This window comes from Rattus norvegicus, chromosome 2 (assembly GCF_021556685.1).
Source record: "Rattus norvegicus strain SHRSP/BbbUtx chromosome 2, alternate assembly SHRSP_T2T, whole genome shotgun sequence".
Taxonomy (NCBI): domain Eukaryota; kingdom Metazoa; phylum Chordata; class Mammalia; order Rodentia; family Muridae; genus Rattus; species Rattus norvegicus.
Genome location: NC_141535.1, coordinates 220,624,776 through 220,646,280, shown reverse-complemented (window position 1 = coordinate 220,646,280; position 21,505 = coordinate 220,624,776). Strand labels below are relative to the sequence as shown.

The 21,505-nt window shown below is 45.9% G+C and overlaps 1 protein-coding gene across 3 annotated transcripts; it reads right to left on the bottom strand.

Annotated features, from left to right (window-relative positions):
• Positions 1–159: 159 nt before the first annotated feature.
• Pla2g12a (phospholipase A2, group XIIA) lies at positions 160–16,341 on the bottom strand. Of its 3 annotated transcripts, NM_001395580.1 has the most exon segments (5): positions 160–476; positions 990–1,126; positions 5,300–5,465; positions 6,829–6,905; positions 16,033–16,341. In NM_001395580.1, coding segments are annotated over 4 exon segments (579 nt in total). In that variant the 5' UTR covers positions 16,250–16,341; the 3' UTR covers positions 160–476; positions 990–1,007.
• Between the last annotated feature and the right edge of the window lie 5,164 nt (positions 16,342–21,505).

Below are 21,505 nucleotides of genomic sequence, written 5' to 3'. Positions count from 1 at the left end.
ATGGTTTTCTGGGATTGGTTTTCACACTTGTTATAACTTCTCGGAGTAAGTGAGAGATGCACAAAAGATGGTTCTTTCTACCTCACCTTTCGTATCTTCTTTGATTCTACCGTTAAAGACTTGAAAGCACTCTCAGAGATAATCAAGAAGAAAACATTATTACCAAGAATAGCTTTTATTAAGACCTCCATTAGAAAACGTCAGACTTTTAACAATATTCCAGAATAGAAGATGAGGAATGGGGAATAACCACGAACTCAGCAGCATGTAGTGCACAGATTTGGCTCATTAAACCCGTCATTCCTACAATTCATAGCAAAAGACGGCGATTGCTATGAGTGGTGGGTGAAACAGGAGTGCTGTGTTTCTGGATACTGTGCACGTCACAATACTTAGATGTCCTGGGTGACCTCTGAAGAGAAGCATCAACCAGTGATTCCAACTGTACAAGAGACGCGCACTTGGAAACCTTGTGACTGTGAGAAACATATTTATACCTGTCTTAGTGGGATCCAGAGAAACAACATGTTATATATAATTAAAATGGAGAAATAATAGTTTCTCCTGGTGTAAAGGTACATTTGGAATTTCAAAATAAATAATAGTTCTGAGGGAAAGTTGTTCTATTTTTCAAAATAAGATAATGCTGAAAAGTCCTTACAATGAATTTCACATTTGCTTTCACTTTTATTGTTAAGTACAGCTACGAAACCAAGCCACACGGGCTCGGGGCTGTCTGCCCAGTTAGGGGAGCCACCCAGACAGCAAGGCCCAGGACGGCTCGCTCTCAGATGTCTTGCTCGCTCCCAGTCTCGGGTACGCCTTCCCTTCTGCCTCTTCCTGGCCCCTACCCTTTTCACTTCGAGGTTTTACCATCAAGACACAGTCTGGTAAGGACTCAAAATGACCCGTCACAAAACCAAGGCAGCTTTAGGCTGTGAAAGCATCGGACCTTTGACAAGGGTTGTCCTCCACTCTTGCCTGCTCACCCGCTGTCAGGGGCTTCTTTACAGATCCGTCTTTTCTTCATAACGACACCAACACGCAGCCCGCTGGCTATCCAGGTACGGCTTGCAGCCTAAATGGATGACGCTGTCAAAGAGGAGCTCCACGGTCGTCTCGCATGCTGTAAAGATGAGGTGTCAGGCATCACTCAGTTCCCAGCCCAGTCCCCTCCTCTATCACCTGCTGGAGCACACGGCCATGCATGGCAGCAGGCACACAAACATACATGTACCAGGGCAAAGTCAGACCAGCCCTCACACCAGCAGCACACCCTGCAGATTCCATTTTAGTCTCATGCCTGTGCATGCGCTCGTGTGTGTATGCCTGTGCGTGCGTCTGTGCCTGTGCGTGCGTGCGTGCGTGCATGTGTATGTGCATGTGGTGTGCATGCTTGGTTTCGACTGTTCAGATCATTTTTTTGTAGACAAATTGTCATTATGAAACACAAATCAGGACATCAGTGTTAGTTTCCTTTTGGCTGAAAGATGTAATCATAATGAAGATGTCTGACAACCACGGGGTTCCGGTGGCAGGGAAGAATCTGTTACTGCAGGGTGAGGCTGGACCCTCAGTCTGGGCTGGAGACAAAGGCACTGCTGCCAAGCACGAGGCCCTGAATTCAATCCCACAGTGAAGGAGAGAACCACCCCACACAAGCTATGTCCTCTGATCTCTGCACGTGTGCTGTGGTATCATACACACCACACACAGACACACAGACACACAGACACACAGACACACACACACAGACACACACACACAGACACACACACACAGACACACACACACACATACACACACACATACACACACACATACACACACACACACACACCACCCCACACACACACACACAAATGTATTAAAAAATTAAAACAAGTAAAAAAGTTTTGGAAGCCTCAAGGCCTCACTACAACCAGGGGCTTCTAAGAACTGGTCACCTATTATTAAAGATGCTCATGCTCAATGGAACCCATTCTCTCTCTTTGACCAACTCTAAAATTGGGCTTTGGGATGGATGCTTATGGGAATCAAAACCTACCAAAACTCCTGGTAGGTTTGTAAAATATTAAACTATAAAAAGGTCATACTTACTTCTCCCAATCTAAGGAACTTCGGACATACTACTTCACAGAACTGAACCAAAAAATTGCTTCCAGCAGCCAAAATAGTTTTTTCAAATATTTACATTAAGGAAGAATCTTATTCTGAAACTCATCCTTTTTAAAATTCTCCGAAAGGCTGTACCATAACACAGCACAGCCGTCTGGAGAACATCCCTTGGCTATACTTCTGTGTCTTTTTGTTTTTGTTTTTCTTTTCTTTTTTTCGGAGCTGGGGACCGAACTCAGGGCCTTGCGCTTGCTAGGCAAGCGCTCTACCACTGAGCTAAATCCCCAACCCCTGTGTCTTTTTTAGGTAAGAAAACAAGAAGTCCATCCACCTGCGGCTCAGTTGGCTAATGTAGCCAAAAACATGGTCGTGGGTGTGAGCAGTGAACTCAGGCTCATCTGAGACAGAGAGCACCGTCCTGGACAGGTCTTCCTGGGATTCAGGTCGGAGATACAGCATGAGACTGTCTAGAGCAGTCAGTGGACAGCACAGGCTTCAGAGTGAGAGAGCCAACTCGAGACAAGTTCCTGCCCTCACTTTCCTTCCCTGACAGATACTGGGAGCTGGTCTAGCACTCAGGGTGTTTGTGGGCACAAAGAGAAGACATGACTACATTATCTAGCAGAGTATTTTAAGGAAAGTACATAAAAAATGTCAGTTTCCTTTCGTGGCTTAACTTTGCCACTTATTCTGACTTTAGTGTGTATTCTTTGCTTCATAGAGGAAGAGTCTTATAAATACTCAAGCTGAACAGTGACATATTTCCAGAGACTTCTGTTCAGGCTGACTGGCAGCTAGGACTCTAGTGGCTTGGCTTTTGTGAGTCAGCATCCGCTCTAGGGTGGGACTTTCAGTAGAACTGGTGCTCTATTCCCATCATCCATGTCCCTATGAGATGCACCTGTAATTTACCGGCCCTGGGTGGAGTCGTTACCACTGCCATTGCTCGTCATGCACCGTAACTGGGGTTACGGGACAAGGTGGAATCAGGCTGACAGCAGTCTAGGACTTCTTCCTGGTTGCTAACATTTGCAGTGCCGCAAGATGACAGCTTGATGGGGAACTGTTGTCACGGACTTTTCTGCTTGCCTATGGCCCTTTGTGTTAATGCCATCCCCATGCCATGCAAGATGTGCCCACGATGCACTATGGTACACATGTTATAAGTACAACCAACTACTTTCTGATCAGACTTAAAGCCTGCCACATACAAGGGATCTAATACTTGGTATTTAAAATAAACGCCTGGGAAATTGCCCACATATGTCTGCTGCTGTTTGTGTCAGTCGTGGAGAAAGGATTATTTTTACAGTGAGACTGCTTTCTGTTGGGTCTCATAACTGACCAAACACTGAGGATAAATATCTACGGTCATGGCAAAGAGACTCATTGCTCAGAAAAGAATCAGGTGTGTGTACACTTACATACATACACATTCACCTCTTCAAGGCTCAGGGAGTATTAAAACAAAGGAGGAAGAAAGAACAGAAGGAATATAAGAGCTAAAGAAGAGGTGGAGTGTGGGTAGAGAAGCCATTTCCTCTGGACATGACCTGATGTCATCATGGAGAGGCCCCTGTGGTGACCCACCGATTGCCTTGGCATTAGTCATGACCATAAATAAGAGAAACAATGTAGTGTTAGCCAGGGGTGTGGTAATAGGAGAGGGGCTGTTAATGTCCTTCCCTGAGGCTATAGCCACTTCTCCCACCTGCATCCAGCTGTTCTTGCTCCTAAGGATGTAAGTGTACCTTGTGGTGGTTTGAATACGCTTGGCCCAGGGAATGGCAGGAGTAGAAGATGTGGCCTTATTGAAGTGGGTGTGGCCTTGCTAGAGGAAGTGTGTCACTGTGGGGTGGGATTTGAGACCCTCCTCCTAGCTGCCTGAAAGTCAGTCTTCTCCTGTTTGCCTTTAGAACAAGATGTAGAACTCGTCTCCTCCAGCACCATGTCTGCCTGGACACTACCATGCCTCCTGCCTTGATGATAATGGACTGAACCTCTGAACCTGTAAGCCAGCCCCAGTTAAGTGTTGTCTGTTTTAAGAGTTTCCTTGGCCATGGCGTTTCTTCACAGCGTTGGAAACTAAGCTAACTAAGGCAGGGTTCTAATGAAGCAACCTTCCCAAGTCCTCATCACCCATGCTAGAGTGGAGCCTGAGGTGCCGTAGCTGTTTCTGGGTCATTTGCACTCCTGTGGGAACCTCAATGAACTCACTGGTGTAGAAGCTGGACTTTGATGGGACTGTTTCTTTGGTCTGTTGTTGGTGCTCTATGGAGTATAAACAGACATTTCTTTACACATCCCCAGGAAAAGCCAAGCAGCGCATAGCCTCCTGGTCTGGGGTTACAGGCATGAGCCATCAATCCAGCAGATGCACTACATGGTAAAATTCACTGGTGCTACGACTGTCTGTCTATACGAATGTCTATATGAATATCTACGTTCCTTTAGGAATTATCTGTTGAAGTCCTAACCCCCAAGGTAAAGTAATCAGGGTAGGAAGGACTCTGGGAAGTGATTAGGTCATCGCGGGATGGGATAAGCCACATTAGAAACTGTAACTTTCAGACATAGCTCAACAGCAGAGGGCCTAGCACTCGAGACACTCAGTGTAATCCCCAGTACTGCAACACAGAAGTGCAGACGAACAAACGGAATCCCAGAGAGCCACCAAGTCCTTTCCCCATGTCTCACGATACAACTCAAAGGTGTGGTCTGTAAACCAAGCAGAGACTCTTGCCAGATGCTGACTACTTATGCTGTCATTGTGCAATCCCACACTATTCCTGTTGTCTATAACCAGCCTCAACTTATCACACTTTATCACAGCATCCCAAGGGGACTTGGTTGCTGTAATACGAGACACTATATTACAGCTATGACAACTTGCTTCAAGGTTTCAGCATTCAGTTTCCGAATGATTAGATCTACATATCTAAGGGAGATGACTCCTTCCCTTCTCTGCCTCAGACAGTCCTTCTGAGCACTTTGTTTTCGTGGCTGTGTGTAGTTTTAGATAACAGAAATGTGACCAGCTAGCTCCTCACTGCAGGCAAGCGGAGCAGCTGTGCCAGGCCAGGTAGGGACTGTGAGAAGGCTCTGTGGTGTGCTTCTCTTCCGACCATGTGCTTGCTGCACTACAGGAACTCTCCCAGCCCAGCCCACGGGCCACCCGTACCCTGGACATTCTGAGAGAGTCCGAGTGTCTTCTGCACGTCTCTGCAGATCTTGGAGAGGCAGGACTGGAACTCCTCGTCACAGTCGTTCTTGCCTTTCCCGCAGGTCTCATAGCACCTGTCGTGCTGGTTGCAGCACTTGGTCAGGGAAGGGATGCCAATGTTCAGCTGCGAGAGGCATTGGAGAGACTGTCAGTCAGATGCAAAGCTTCCGGCATCGGTAACGCATTCAAATGAACTCCACGGAAGTAAATGACAACTGCTGTAGACAATCCCCAAACCCACGCCTGCCTATAAATGTCTCCTGTGTTAGACTCTCCTCATTCTCCTCACTGACTGTGTCAGCCACACCCACTCCTCTGTTTTGCAACGTTAAAGTTAACTGTCAGTAACTTTCACAACTTTTACCTATCCAAAACACTATGCAGGTTGGGGATTTAGCTCAGTGGTAGAGCGCTTGCCTAGCAAGCGCAAGGCCCTGGGTTCGGTCCCCAGCTCCAAAAAAAAAAAGAAAAAAATTATCCAAAACACTATGCACAGCTAAGTGACTTTCTTTTTGCTTTATTTACTTATTCCTGTGGGGGGAGTGTGCGTGTGTGCGTGCGTGCGTGCGTGCATCTTCCTCTACAGCTGTCTGCCTCACTACCCTGAGACAAAGTTTCTCACTGAGCCTGAAGTCCAGTTTGGCTACACCTATTATCAAGAGAGCTCTGAGGCTCCGCCTGTCTCCATCCCCCAACACTAGGGTCACGGACTGACTGCACTCAGCCATGCTGGCCTGCATGAGGACATCGAGCATTCAAACGCAAGTGCTCACACCTGCACAAAAGCACTCTTACCCACTGAGCCTTCTCTTTAGCCCCCAAAGCACAGCTCTACAAAGAACAAGCCCAAGGACATTACAACAAATCTCTACAGCTTCCATGACCTTCAGATTTTCAGAGTATTTTGTGATCCTTCCTCCAAATAAATGTACTTTCTGTGAAATGTTGCAGAAAACTTTTAAACGCCTATAATTGAAGTGGTGGTTTGTTTTTTAACTTTAAGTATTCCCATTTCCCAGAGATACCATTACTTTGAATCTATCACTTAGCTGTAGTTGTTTTAATTAATTACACGACCTGGTGGCAGGAACTGTTTTTATAACCCTCCCTCCTCTGTGGCTCCCGGCTTGTCCCGTCTACGCTGTGATCACCACACTGTGCCTCGCTCAGCCCTTCTTTATCCAGAAAACAAGCCGCGTGCACCTTTGTCCTCCCTAACAGTATTATTCTGTACTTTAAAATTTCAAGTTATACTTGTGAAAATTAGAAAATATCATTTACGTGATGTTTATACAGGACAAAATTAAACCAATATTTTAAACCCATTTAATATTGTTTAGTTGTTAAATGTGTTTTATCAGAAAACAATAATAAACACAATAATTATAATAAAGTTATTTGTGAGCCTGAAAAAACATTTAAGTCTCACATTACTAAAAACATTAAACTAACAGTCACAAAGCTTATGAAAGGAAAAAACTTCTTACATGAACACCAAACAATGGAGAGCCACATCCATTTGGTGGTGATGGTTTATATCCATAGCGTGGGGCAGGCTTCGATCCTATAAAAAGTACAAATGATGTCATATTTAGTTTTAAAAAATGAAAGAAATAAAATCATATATGTAAAGGTATACAATGTGCTTGACTAGCCCTGAAGATGTTTACTATTTAGATGTTTACAAAACATAAAGTGTTTATTTTGATGAATACTAGCATGCTTGACCATGGAATTATCTTTAGTTCCTGAAGAATGCGGTCATATGCAAATGTGCGCACATACACAGCGGGAAGCATTCCTGTAGGTCATCATCGTCAGCACACACTGTCAAAACACGCCAGAGCTGATCCTGGGCCCCAGAAGGTTTCAAAGGTGCACACGATACTGTACCACACCTATGGAAGATCTACACTGTCTTCCTGCACACCTCATGATTGAGAATCGTAGGTAAAAACCTGCTAGATAGGTGCTGTCTTTTTCCCTTGGGCAAATGTCCCATTGCACAAAAAGCCCAGTAACCATCGACTAGAAGGTGTCTAGCTGAGGCCTAATCTAAGAATGACTATGCATGGCTATGCAATGGCAATCTAATACTTTCAGTACACTGCAGGGCATGATGGGACCATAGAGTCTGACTCCCATTCCCTGAAGCGACTCTTTCATGAAAGCAGCTAATAAATTCTATTCATAGTCTACTCATGGCATTGTGTGAGAGTAACCCAGGCAGAATAGCATTCACATCTCGGCAAGGCTTTTCCTGGTGATATTTCTGACCGGTGTGGTTTCTAACACACCACACCATTGATCTGCCTACTTCATTGACTGTTTGGGTCTCCATACTGAAGTGTAAACTGAGGCAGGCCTTTCTGTGTTGTACATGCCCCGTGCCTAGCATAGCTCTACATGTAGTTACATTTCCAATGAAGGCTGTTGACAAATGGTCAGATCAATGGGCACTGGGCAGACGTACAAGGTTAATCCCTATGACGTCTGTCACATTTGCTATAAATAAACACTATCGCTGTTTACTCTTCAGTCTTTTGAGTTTCCTGGGTTTTCATTTACTGGTCTCTACACTGACCATTTCTAGCTTGTTTAAAATGTGGCAGCGAGGGGCCATCAAGATGGCTTAGCTGGTGAAGTATCTGTTACCAAGTTTAACTACCTGAGTTCAACCCCACCGCAATCCACATGATAAAGAGAACCGGTTCCCACAAGTTGTCCTCTTGACTTCCATACACACACCACGGGATGAATATGCCCATACACATACATCATACACACATGAATAAATAAACTGTAGAACTTAATCATTATATGTGATGATTGAGGCGACAGAACATTCATTTTAACACAGCTCATGGAAGCTGAATCTCAGGGCTGAACCATCAAATGGAAGAAAAAAAAAAAAAAAAAAAAAGAAGTACTTCCTAAAACTGAGCTTTTAATTGAGCTCCTAGCTGGGCATAGTGGTGCAGACCTTTAATCTCAGCACACAGGTGCCAGAGGCAGACAGATCTGAGTTCAAGGCTAGCCTCATCTACATAGTGCATTCCAGGACAGTCAGGCCTACATACAAAGACCCTGTCTCTAATTAATTAATTAAAGTCAAATTCAAAATATAAACAAATAAATGCCCACTTGTAGAACTTCAGCATTTCTGTTTCTAGACCTGTACTTTGATGGGTTTACCTCTCCATCCGCCATTGTTTCATAGGCTGTGCACCTAGCCCTACCTGCCCAGTATGACCTGGAGTCATAAACTTGAGCCACAGATATTAATCTGAACCGAGACCAGCAGCCCCTTGCTGTAGATGAGTCCCCTCTAGCAGCAGTTATGATGTTAACCCAGCCCTTTGGGAGGCCACTCAGCCAGTTGTGACATGCTTAAGTGAAGTGTTAGCTAGTTTACTGTTCCCACAGGACTATCATGACAACTACACATTTTTATCTATGGTTTAAAGCCCTGCGCTGGGGGGATTGACTGAACTCAGACCCTTGCAAATGTGAGGCCAAAATTGTAGCCCTAGGCTACCCCTCCGGCCCAGGCTGTTTCCTGTTGCTAGAATCACAAGGGCCAAGGTAATTTTTTAAAGGAGGTTTATTTTGGCTCATACTTTGGATCCAAAGTCCAAGAGTTGCATCTGGCTGTGGCTTTCTCGATGGCTTCATTCTCTCAAAGATCAAAGCATCACGTGAGTAGAGACCAGAGTGAGAGAAAGCTGCCAAACAGGCTTTACTGCACACTCAGTCACAAGACAACCTATTGATCCATGAAGTAGACACAGATCAGACATGATCAATTTATGAGGGCATAGTCCTCTGTACCTCTTAGTACTGCATCTTTTAATGGAGAAGACATTTCGGTTTCGGAGGAAACAAACCATACTCAAACCAGAGAAGGGCGAAAGGCTGAGCTGGCAGAGTGTTCCTGGGAAGCGCACTCCAGTTTCTTGTGCACCAATACAAAGCTTCTCTTGAGCAGGCTTTAACAGCGAGTGGTTTCAAATGCTCACAGACCTCTAGTGCAGAGGTTCGCAACCTCTGGGTCTCGAATCCTTTGGGGTTGACTGGTGCAGGGGCTACATATCAGATATTTTTCACATATTATGATTCATAACAGTGGCAAAATTACAAAAAAATTATGGTTGGGTGGGTCATCACAACATGAGGAACTGTATTAAAGGTCACAGCATTATGAAGGTCAAGAACCACTGCTCTGGAAATATACATAAATCAGTGAACCAGACTCGTTTAAAAAAACACCTCAAATATATTATAGTGTGTTCAAATCTGGAAAGAGGGTATTTAATATATATAGTTTTTCAGGTTAGCAACTGTTTTAAACTCAGAAGCACATCACCTAAAAATCTGTCAGGAAGCTGATGGAAAACAGGCTTATTATTTAAAAATGACAGCTTGCCTATGTTTCTACTAGCTCAGATGACAGGTACACCTCCCTTCCCACCCACAAGTCTACAGACTTCAGGTGACATTCACATCCAAACATTATCACCCTCAGACAGTTGATACAAGCAAGGAGGTGTAGGCTTCTAATCACTGCTTATCTGTCTGTCTGGTTTTCTTCTTTTAAAACTAGGAATGCATTTCCTTTCCTGTTCATACAATGAATTCCATCTTTCCTTCCCTCTGTACCTGATCTAAAGTGTCTTCATCTGCAAGCTGTAGGAACACTCCCTGACACCTCGATGGCTGCAGGGACAGTGACACAACACAGCTATAGAAATGCTGACACCTTGATGGCTGCAGTGAAAGTGACATAAAGTAGGGACATAAGCATCCACGAACAACCAGACACTTTCTTCATAGGAAATACTGTTAAGCAAGAGAATGACCAGAAGCAAATGAAGTTAGAAAGATACCAAATACCTATGCCCGCCGTGGAGAAGCAGAGGACTGGGGCAAAGACAGTAGAGAAACTCCACAGGTAAAATGAGAGAGCGAAGGTGTAAAGCAGCCATGACAGACGTGCCGGTGCGTCCTGCACAGGAGGGTGGTAACGCTGAGTAACAAAGATCAACTCAACTGGGCTGAGCTGAGGTGTCAGGCCCGTTAGTACCCAGGGGGAACCTCACCCTTCTTAAAGGTGAAAGGGAGGGAGGGTTGGGGGAGGGGCCACATAACCAGAGCATTGCGAGGAGGGGGGGCTGTGATTGGGATGTAAAGAGAATAAATAAATTAATTAATGGGGAAAAAAGACAATACCTACTTTTTATGAGACCTTGGAAGGAATGCTGAAATAAATGCTGGGAATGGACTCCCTAACATCTGCACTGAAAGGGGCATGCGCTTGGGGTTTCTTTAGAACAACCAACCTACGACTCTTCTCTCAAACAGCCTCCAAGCGCACCCCATCTAGAAAGAGCATCTCCCCTTCTGTATCTGGCACCAAGGCTGATTGTTTTTCTAATGCTTGTGAACCGTATTGACATAACCATGAGAACTGTTTGCCTTCCCTCCCTAGAACATGTCTAGCACATGATAAAGACCCAAGAAATTACTAGAAAAGAGAAAAATGCGAAATATTCTGCTAAAATTAAAACATTCTCTTTCCATAGAATGAGAAAATAAACTTGCCAGAAACAGTAAAAGTAACTACTTGGCTGAAGCAGTGCAGGGCTTTAAAGTTCTAAATTCACCTTTATACTGACATATTATCTCAATGGTGGCCCAGCAGGCAAAAGCCCTTACCCTACAAACCTGAAAACCCGAGTTTGGGCCCCAGATCCTGCAGTGAAGGAAGAGAACTACTTCCCAAAAGCTGTCCTCTGACCTAACACACACATGCACATCACAGCGCGGCGGCCATGTGAACTTTCTCCCTCTTCCTCTCTCTGCCCCCACTCAGATAAAATACATGCACACACACTCAACAAGTAAGATTAAACTTAAGACGGTTATTTAGAATAAACCATATGTAAAGTTGCTTATTAAAATGTTAAAGTTTTAATGTCCAGTGTCCCTTAACACCGCTTATACCAGTATTTTAAATAATGTTCGTGTTTTGCTTCTCTTGCAGAGGACCCAGGTTTGGCTCCCAGTCCCCATAGAGAGGATCCCAACAGTCTGCAACCCCAGCTCCAAGGCTGATGCCCTCTTCTGCTCCCTGAGTGCATGATGAATGTGGTGTACGTGCAGGCAAAACACTCACACACATGAAATAAATTCTTAGCCAATTCGGGGGCCAAATTATGTACATTTTTAAAATATTGTTATAAATGGTGTTAAGAGACGCTGAAACTTTCAACATTTCCATATTACCAGCTTTTACAAAGCAAACAGAAGCTCATGCATGGAAGAAACACAATCAGGAGTCAGGAGTCAAACCACAGTATCATGATGAACTGTGGCCACGGTACATAAGAACCGCTGACAAAAGTGGGTGGCTCCTTAATGTGTTCTCGTCTCCCTAGGCAGTCAAAACCTAAGTATTTGCAGGAACTGAGACATTTCTCTTCCCCTGCAACGTTAGTTTTTCCGAATTTGATATAAACACTCTCAAACAGACTCAGTCATTTCACCTGGGAGAAAATGCAGCAGGTGAGAATCTCAGAGGATGGTGACGGTGTCACACGAAGATCTCACCACTGTGTATGTAGGGCAAAAGTTAGTGGTGATTCCCACTGGTATCACTAACGCAACACGAGACTTAAACCATTCATCTCTATGTGGCTCTGACAATAACTGTTTTCCTTAGACCAGTGGTTCTCAGCCTTCCTAATGCTGTGACCATTTAAGACAGTTTCTCATATTGTGGTGACCCCCCAACCATAAAACTATTTTTGTTTCTACTTCATAACTGTAATTTTGCTGTGTTGTGGACCATAATGTAAATATCTGATATATGACTCTGCAGGGATAGAAACCCACAGGCTGAGACCCATAGGCTGAGAACACAGGGCTGTGCGGCCTGCTCCGGGCCAGCCTTTCCCTTTGCACACTTAGAAAGTACACTTCTCAGGTACGAAAGGACAGGACTCCAGTATCCTCTCCTATTACCCCCACTACCTTAATCGCCTTAGTCACGATTACTGCCAAGCCAACAGCAAATTATTTAGGTCTTTCATTCATGTTATACTTCTCTTATCATGACAACTCCTGCCAACTCAAGACAAAATCAGCGCCACCTTTTGTCTGGACTCTTTTTTAAAAAATAAGATTTATTTTCTTTTTTCTTTTTTTCGGAGCTGGGGACTGAACCCAGGGCCTTGTGCTTGCTAAGCAAGCACTCTACCACTGAGCTAAATCCCCAACCCCAAGATTTATTTTTTTATTTATCTGAGTACACTGTAGCTATCTTCAGACACATCAGAAGAGGGCATTCCATTACAAATAAATAGGATTGCAGATCCCATTACAGATGGCTTTGAGCCACCAAGTGGTTGCTGGGAATTGAACTCAGGACCTCTAGAAGAGCAGTCAGTGCTCTTAACCACAGAGCCATCTCCCCAGCCCTTGTCTGGACTCTTGCACACGGCAGCCTATTCTGGTTTCCCTACCTCCACTAATGTCTAATTTTCAATACAGCACTTAGATACTCCTGCTAACACATATATGACTAGAGGAATGAACAACTTACTCAAAATTCTAAAAAACACTTTAGAAGCTACTTTCTTCTATTTTTCAATGGAAAACCTTACTCACTTAAAATCCTTTGATGTCAGGGGGAAAGTGAAAGGGTTGGGAAGCTGGCCCAGGTGGGTAACTGTGATGGTTAGGTCACATTAACCTGAGTTCAAATCCCTAGCACCCAGGTAAATGGCTGGGCCGACAAGTGTGTGCTTATAACCCCAGTGTTGGGGGCAACAGAGATAGGCAGATCCCAGGAGCTACTGACCAGGTATATCAGTGAGCTTCACTTTCAGAGAAACCCTGTCTTAAGAGAGTAATAGAGAAAGTAAAACAAAAAGTCACTCAACGTTCTCTCATGGCCTCTACATGTGTACATATGGGCCCACCAACCAAACTCTCACATGCTTGCATCCTCTGACAGACAGACAGACAGACAGACAGACAGACACACACACACACACACACACACACACACGGTGGGGGGGAGCGCGCTAAATGGCACACGTAAAATTTGTTCCCATAAAAACCTCAGATAACTCATTAAGGCCTTTTCCCGTCTGAGGAAAGATGAGCCAGAGGGAACAAGTACACAGACACCAAGCTCAGGAAAGGGAGGCTATCCAGAAGCGCACACATTTATTGCCTTCACCGGTTCTGGTTCTCGCCTTACCCAGGAGATTGGTGGCAATAAAAGCGAGTGAACGGGAGGTTTAAAGCAACCTTTTCCTTGGAACAGTATAGTTCCGAGAACTGCAGCTGGGACCCACAAGCTGTTCCTAAAGCCTGCGCCTTCCAAGTCAGCCTGTCTGTAAATAACAGCTGTCTCTTCACCGCCACAGGCTGAATCCCTCAGTCATACTGACTGGCTCTTCCTGTGAGCCCTGCCCTTCGGAACTGTGTCCTCACTGTTCCCTCCTGACCGTTCTTTCCCTGATTATCACAGAGCACAATCTCCCCCTCCCGCTCCCCTTTGTCTGCCATGGAACAGCCTACAAAAGAGGCAAATGACTCCCAGGACTTTCTAGTACCACTGTGGTAGTCTTTCATTTCTTGTGTTGAGAACATTTCTTGTTCTCGAGTTAGGGGCCACAGCAGACCTGCGGACAGTGAGTCCACAGCTCTCCGGATGCACTGGCTGCTTCTCTGCACCGTAACACAAGCTCCAGGAACAGAGAGGGGTCTTATCTCCCACTGCAGAATCCCCCACCTTCCAAAGGCTGACACATGCTCAAGACTGATGCTTGCATGCGGTCAGGAATTAAGTTAGAATTCATGCCTTAGCAAAGTTACCACTTACTCCCTGTTGTTTTTTATTCTTTGTCACCCACGACATCCCCCTAATACAGTTCATATTGTACAGGAAGAAAATATTCTTCTTGGTGCATACCGGTGGAAGTCTTTAGGCCTAAGTTTTGGAGGCAAAGGGAGATCTCTAGAATCGATTCAATGGATTGTTCTTATATATTAACATGAAGGCAGAGGCTATGGAGACTCATAAGCTGCAGGTGGCAACACAGCTTTACAGGAGAGGTTTTGTTTTGTTTTTAAGGAATTATTTATTTATTTTATGTATAGAAGTACACTGTAGCTGTCTTCAGACGTACCAGAAGAGGGCATCGGATTCCATTACAGATGGTTGTAAGCCACCGTGTGGTTGCTGGGAATTGAACTCAGGACCTCTGGGAGAGCAGTCAGTGCTCTAAACCACTGAGACATCCCTCCAGCCCGAAATTTATTTATATTAAGTTTACCAACTCTGCAATCAGAGTTTCTCACTAAAGTCCTGAATTTCCCTATTTTTTTCAGCTGGTAGCCTTGGCTAATCTCATAAAAAAAACTTGATTTTATAAGTTCTATCCTAACATTTTGAATGGCCAAACAGAAGCCTCATTCCCCTCAAAAAAAAAAAAAAAAAAAAAAAAAAAAAACACACACACACAAAAATCAAATGTTAACTAAAGAAAAATAAAACATGAAAACAAAAACAAAAAAACCTTCAAATGCTCAAATCGCTGCCTTGAGTGTTGATTTTATTTAACATCCACACTGCCGTAAATCAAGTTCTCAGATTCAAACAGAATGCTTAAAAACAATGAGAGGAGTAAGCAGAAAAACCCCAATACTGACAGGAGGAGGGGCCAGTGATATCCATGGTAAGAAAGCTACAAAAAGTTAAAAGCCAGCCTCAGCTACAAACCGAGTTTCATGCCACCGTGGGCTACCTGAGACCCTGTCTCAAAAAAAATGAAAGCAAAACAAACCTGCAAGTCTTAATAGACTGTTTTCTAGAAGTTAGGGAAACTCTTTCAAAGCAGTATATCTCCCTCAAAAGCCAAGTGCACCAGAAATCTACACAAAAGCCACAGTGTATTGTACCTAGTTTTGCGGACAAACAAAACAGCATTTAATATCAACTGATGGCTTTTAAATTGTTGTTTGGTTTCATATGTTTAGCTGGTTTTGTGTGCGTGTGTGCGTGCGTGCGCGTGCGTGACCGCACGTGCTAAAATAAGTCTGTTCCACTTCCCTCCCCGCTTTTATCGTGCATCAATAAGTTCTTAGGCAACTTCGTGCAGGGAGAGAAGGCGAGAAACTCAGAGGCAAAGGACAAAGCGCGCACTCAGGTGACCTCTCGCATTTGTTCCCAGCTTGCTCAATCCCAAGGACAGCACGCTCCAAGCGCTGCTCATTCTTTCCACACCCGAGGACGCAGCCAACGTCTGTCTGGCACCTGTTCCCCTACCTCCTCTGTCCCGCATTTGTCCCTCCACCTCGCTTCGCTGTACCTGTCCTCGCCTCCTGCACCTTACATGCCCCCCCCCCTGCTCCGCAAGTACCCCCCCCATCAACCTACCCCACACATATATCCCTCCATCTACGGGCTCCACACTTGTCCCTCCATCTTCCTGCATCATACTTGCTCTCATCTACCTGCTCCACACTTGTCGCTCCATCCCCCTGCCCCGCACCAGTCCCTTCATTTCCTTGCTCTATACCTGTCCCCCATCCACTTGCCCGGCACGGATTCTCCCTTCCCCTGCCCCTCACTGTCCCTCCTGCCATCCCTCTCCCACCCCGCGCCTAGTGCGCCTCACCGTCGCTACACTTGTACTGGCAGAGCCCGTCCTCTCCGCCCAGCAGGTCCAGCGCGGCGTTGAGGTACGTGTCTATCTTGTGGATGCCGTTGCGGATGGTCTTGAGGGTGGCCCTCCAGTCGGTGGTCTGGTCCTGTTCCTGGCCGCGAGCGGTGACCAGCAAGAGCAGGAGCAGGAGCGCAGGGCCCCGGGCGGGCGCGGGCGGCGGAGCCACCATCGGCAGGGCCGGGGCGGCCGGGCTCAGCAGCGGCGCGCGCTCCGCCTCAAGCCCCGGCCTCCTCCGCGCTCGCGAGCTCGCGCCCCGTCACTGAGCTGCGCCGAACGGTGGGCCTGCTCGGACACGCGCGCCGCTCCCAGGGGCGCGTCCTGCACAGTGCGCATGCGCCCGAGCGTGGGAGCCCGGAGAGGGCTGGGGACCTCCTTGCCCACGTGGTCTCCGGAATGCTCGGGTAGCTTTCCGTCCTGCCTCTGTGGAGTCGTAAAAACGCCCTTGCCCGTACCCTAGACATAGTCATTGCTTTGGTTCAACACCAAAGTGAGTTTGCTTTGCTTTGTTTTGTTTTGTTTTGTTTTGTTTTTTCAAGACTGGGTCTCTGTGTAGCCTTGACTACCCTGGAACTCAACGCTGTTGACCAGGCTGACCTCGAACTCAGGGATCCGCCTACTGGAATTAAAGGCGCGAGCCACCGCCTCCCGACTCCTAATGAGATTTATTTGCTTGCTTATTTTTCAAAGCTCTCAGCTTTACCGAGGCACCACAATGAAGAACGACCCCAGTAGCACAACCTCCCTTGGGCTCAGCAGTCCCAGCCTTTTCTGACCATAACCTGGGGTCCAGTACAGGGGGCTTGTTTGAACACGTGACTGCCCGCTTGGCCTTGCACCCTACCAAACCTGGATTTGCCTCCTGGGTCCTTGTGGGAACCTTATGATCAGCTGCAGTCCTGGCATCACAGTGTCTGAGGGCTGTTGAGGATGGAACTATTCCTCAATCAACCGGAGCACATCCTCCATTGCTTCGAATTTTAAGAACGGGCAAGTAAACAGTTATCCCTCCTTAAAATTCCACATTCCACATACTGTAGAGAAAAGGCTAACAACTGATTAGGCAGAGGAGAGGGAGGAGGCAGGAGTATGTCTTCCAAAACAGGACAAATGCGGTAAGTTTACCTGGGACCAGTCCCCAGTTAATTTTTCCGAGACAGGGTCTTGACCTGTAGCCCTGGCTGCTCTCCAACTGGCCTTGAACACACTGTCTCCCCAAGTGCTAGGATCTTGACTCCAAGCCTCTCTTTTCTATGTCTTTACACATTTACATCTAGGTGAATTAATGTCTTTTACCCTGACAATAACCTGTGCTTTGAGGACTCGGTCTGCTTTCTCTCTCTTTAGGGATTACGTTCTTCACCTCTTCTATTGCACACGGTGCAAGAACACAGCTGGTTAAACCGGTTTCAGTTCCTCGCTTCTCTTTATTAGCTGCCATCCATGGCCACACTAGTCACTTCATATTTAAGATAAAAATCTCATCATTGCCATAGACACACACAGCCCCCACACCCAACCACATACCGCCCCCCAACATCCCTGTACATCAGTTTTGTCCCCAGACACTGAATTTTCCCTCCTTGGCTTTTCTAGAACCGGGACCACTCTTCCTTCCCCAATGTGGCTTCTGTCTTCTCCGGTTTCCCTTGGAACAGCCTTGGGGTCTCCTGTCTTCAGTATCTCACTCATGTCAGCCCCCCATCCTCCCCTGTACCTCTCACTCCCTGCCTCCCGTTTGGACGTTATACAACCCTTTAGTGGTGTCAACTCTTGGGCATAAGGCCACACCCAGCTTGTCCTTTTCTCTGATGCACACTGGGTACCAGGAACACTGAGCTGCTCTCCGTCCTGTGTGTGGCTGGCTCCTCTAACTGCCAGGCCTCTGGAAAGCCACTTGGGAAACTTCTCCATGCCTTCATTTTCTTTCCTGATGCTGTGAGAAAGTTCTCTGACAAAAGCAACGCTAAGAATCCGTGAAAAAGCTCACCGTTTGCTATGAGAGCCTAATAACTGATACCTAGGACCCAGGGTGGAAGGTGAGAAGAGAGTTCCCCAAGTCGTCCTTAGACCTCTACATGCACATACAAACATCATCATCATCATCATCACCATCATCATCATCATCATCATCATCACAACAACAACAACAACAATAATAATAATAATAATAATAATAATAATAATAGGAAACATCTAAAGGCTTGCTTGTTTGTTTTTCTGGCTCAATTCCAGGGTCCTCTCAATCACAGTGAAGAAGTTAAAATGGCAGGAGCTTCAAGCAGCAGGGTGCATCACAATTGGAAAGCAGAGAGCAAGTGAATCACTTTCTAAACTTTATACTATAGTCTAGAATCCCTTGCCTAGAAAAGAGTCCTGCCCACCATTGAGATAGGTCTTCTCACATCAATTAATGTACTCAAGATAATTCTGCACAGACTTGACCAGAGGACCATCTCCTAAATTGCTCTGGATTCTGGCAAATTGGCAATTAACAATGACCATGACATTTGTAAATCTGATTACGTCCCCCTCTGGGAAGTCTCCTTACCATTGTTTCTGCAAAGTACAACTTCATATTTTATTTTTCATCTAGTTCATATGATGTAGGAATCTTGATTATGACAGACTATTCACAATCCGGTTATATATGACAAGGGTTCTAGACATGGTCATCAAAGATTGACCTGGGTCAGTGACTCAGAGTTTACTGTCTCAAGCCAATGAAAATTAAAGATAGGGTGATTGATGACACATATTTTTAATCCTTGCATTTGGGAGGCAGAGGCAGACAGATCTCTGAGTTTGAGACTAGCCAGGGCTACAGAGTGAATTTCAGGATAGCCAAGGCTGCATAGAGAAACCCTGTCTTGAAAAATAACTAATAACAACCAGAAAGAAAGAAAGAAAGAAAGAAAGAAAGAAAGAAAGAAAGAAAGAAAGAAAGAAAGTAAGTAAGTAAGTTATGGGGAATGCTTTCTTAAGAATTATGGTGGGCGGGGAGGGTAACCGAAGTAAAGAGACTCCCAAGAGTGGGAAGGGTTCTGAAGAGAGGACAAGCCAGCCAACTGCTTGTCTAGAGGTTTTATAGGGCTGTGATGGGGACTAGACAAAGCCTGACGTTGTGGTGTATTACTTGTATTAGTTCTCTGAGCTCTGATGCACCCCAACAATGGAGGGGCCATATGCCTGATGTGTGTCCCTCTGTCCCAACCAGAGAGATGATTGTGCATCGTGTGCTGCCCACCCAGGAGTGTGTGATTGGTGCTCTGCTTTGTCCACTTCTGACCCTAGCTGTGGTAGCATTGGCAGGACTGTCTGCTGGCTGTTGGTCAGTTGGTGGGTATTGCCCTCCCAGCCCTACCCTTGCAGGTGTCAGGGCTGGTAATTATTTTGGCTCTCTTTGTTCCCTTAACCCACTAATAAGCAGCAGCAGCCATTGTTACTTAACTCTTCGTCTTCAGGATGGCCTGGGGTCTCCTTCCTGGGGTAGGTGAGGACTTTCCTGCCATCCATATGTTCAGCTTGGTTCATTATAAAAGCAGGGCTCCAGTTCCGTTTTGTTTCTGTGGCTGGGATAAAGGTCATGATTGGGGGCAACTTGAGGATGGGAAGGTTTGTGTCCTCTTACAGTTCTGGGGGAAGTAGGGGCAAAAAGTCAGGGCATGAACCTGGAGGTGGGAAATGAAGCAGAGACCACAGAGGGACATCGCTTACTGGCTTGCTATCTCCCGCCTTGCTTAGATCACCTGCCTAAGGGTGGCATGGCCCCCGGTTGCATGACTCTCCCACATCAGTCATTAATCAAGAAAACGCTCCACCGAGTTATCTATAGGCCAATCTGGTGGAAGCATTGAATCTATGTTTGCACTAAGCTGATCACATTGGCTTCTGTTGTCTGTAATTCAGAGTCCTGAGAGACACCTCTGACCTGATGAAACCCTGGAGTCAGAACATCCCGTTCCCACTGTACCTGGTCTTTTCCTGCATGCAGCCACCTTGGAAAGCTGAGTCACTGCCCTAGAGAACCTCACCCAAGCCCATTCTGGGTTTTTGTTTGGTTTTGCAGGTCTCAAGTCAGTGTGCAGAATGGGGTTCTGAGCCTTCAGCCTGTCCCACTTTTAAGTTTCCATATGGAGGTGTCTTCTAAAACATCTTTCATACATTGTCCTGGGGCTTTAACACTTGTCTAAGCTGTAAAGGCTCTCCCTGGCTTCTGGGTGCTACTGTGAGTTCATGGCAGATTGTTTAAAGTTGTCAGCCCCAAACTGACAGTAAAGGATCTCCTTTTGTTCTCTTCATTGTCTGTCTACAGCAGTTCTTGGAGGAGAGTGGGGCAAGATCCCTCTACTCTCTGCTTCACAATGACTGTACTGGTTGGTTTTGTGTGTCAACTTGACACAAGCTGGAGTTATCACAGAGAAAGGATCCTCAGTTGAGGAAATGCCTCCATGAGACCCAGCTGTAAGGCGTTTTCTCAACTAGTGATCAAGGAGGGGAGGACCCAACCCATTGTGGGTGGTGCCATCCCTGGGCTGGTGGTCCCGGGTTCTATAAGAAAGCAAGCTGAGCAAGCCAGGGGAAGCAAGTCAGTAAGTAACATCCCTCCATGGCCTCTGCATCAGCTCCTGCTTCCTGACCTAAGTTCTACTCCTGACTTCCTTTGTTGATGAACAGCAATGTGGAAGTGTAAGCTGAATAAACCCTTTCCTTCCCACCTTGCTTCTTGGTCATGATGTTTGTGCAGGAATAGAAACCTTTACTAAGGCAATGGCAGTGTTGGTTTTAAAACAAATCCTAAAGTTAATGCTGATTCACTGAACATCTTTGAATGTTCTTTGAGAGCAGGAGGTACAGCCAAAAGGAAGACAGATAAGGACTGTCATCTGTCTCACATTGACCTTGGGGTGACAGTTGGAGAGGAGGTAGGAAACCAATAAAAACAATTCTGTGAGAATGACCAAAGCTGTTCCGTGATTAAAGCAGGCTATTGTGATGGAGTTGGAGCACTTGCTGTCTTTCTGACAAAACGATGATGCTTCCTGCAGAGGTGGGAGGAGGAGGGATGCAGTTAGGAAACACAAGGGTTGGCCATATTACTCCTGAAATGGCAAGTGCTTAGTGGCACGTTTAGTCAGTATGCTGTTGTAGGAAAGGTCAAGACTGGAGATGTGATTTCATGAGTCCTTGGACTGTGTAGAACTGAAAACTGAGTCAAGATACAGAACACCAGAGAAAGAAAAAAGTAAGAAGAAGCAACCGGAAGGACATGGCAGTCCAGGAGGCTAAGAACAAGAAACCCAAGAGATAGTCAGGTGCTGCTGGCAGGAGAGCAGTCAAGTGGCTGTGGCAGGATGGAGGGCTATGGAAAGGGTTCCAGAAAGGGTCAAGGGGAGTCTGTGACTGGAGGAAAATGTACTGAAGGAAG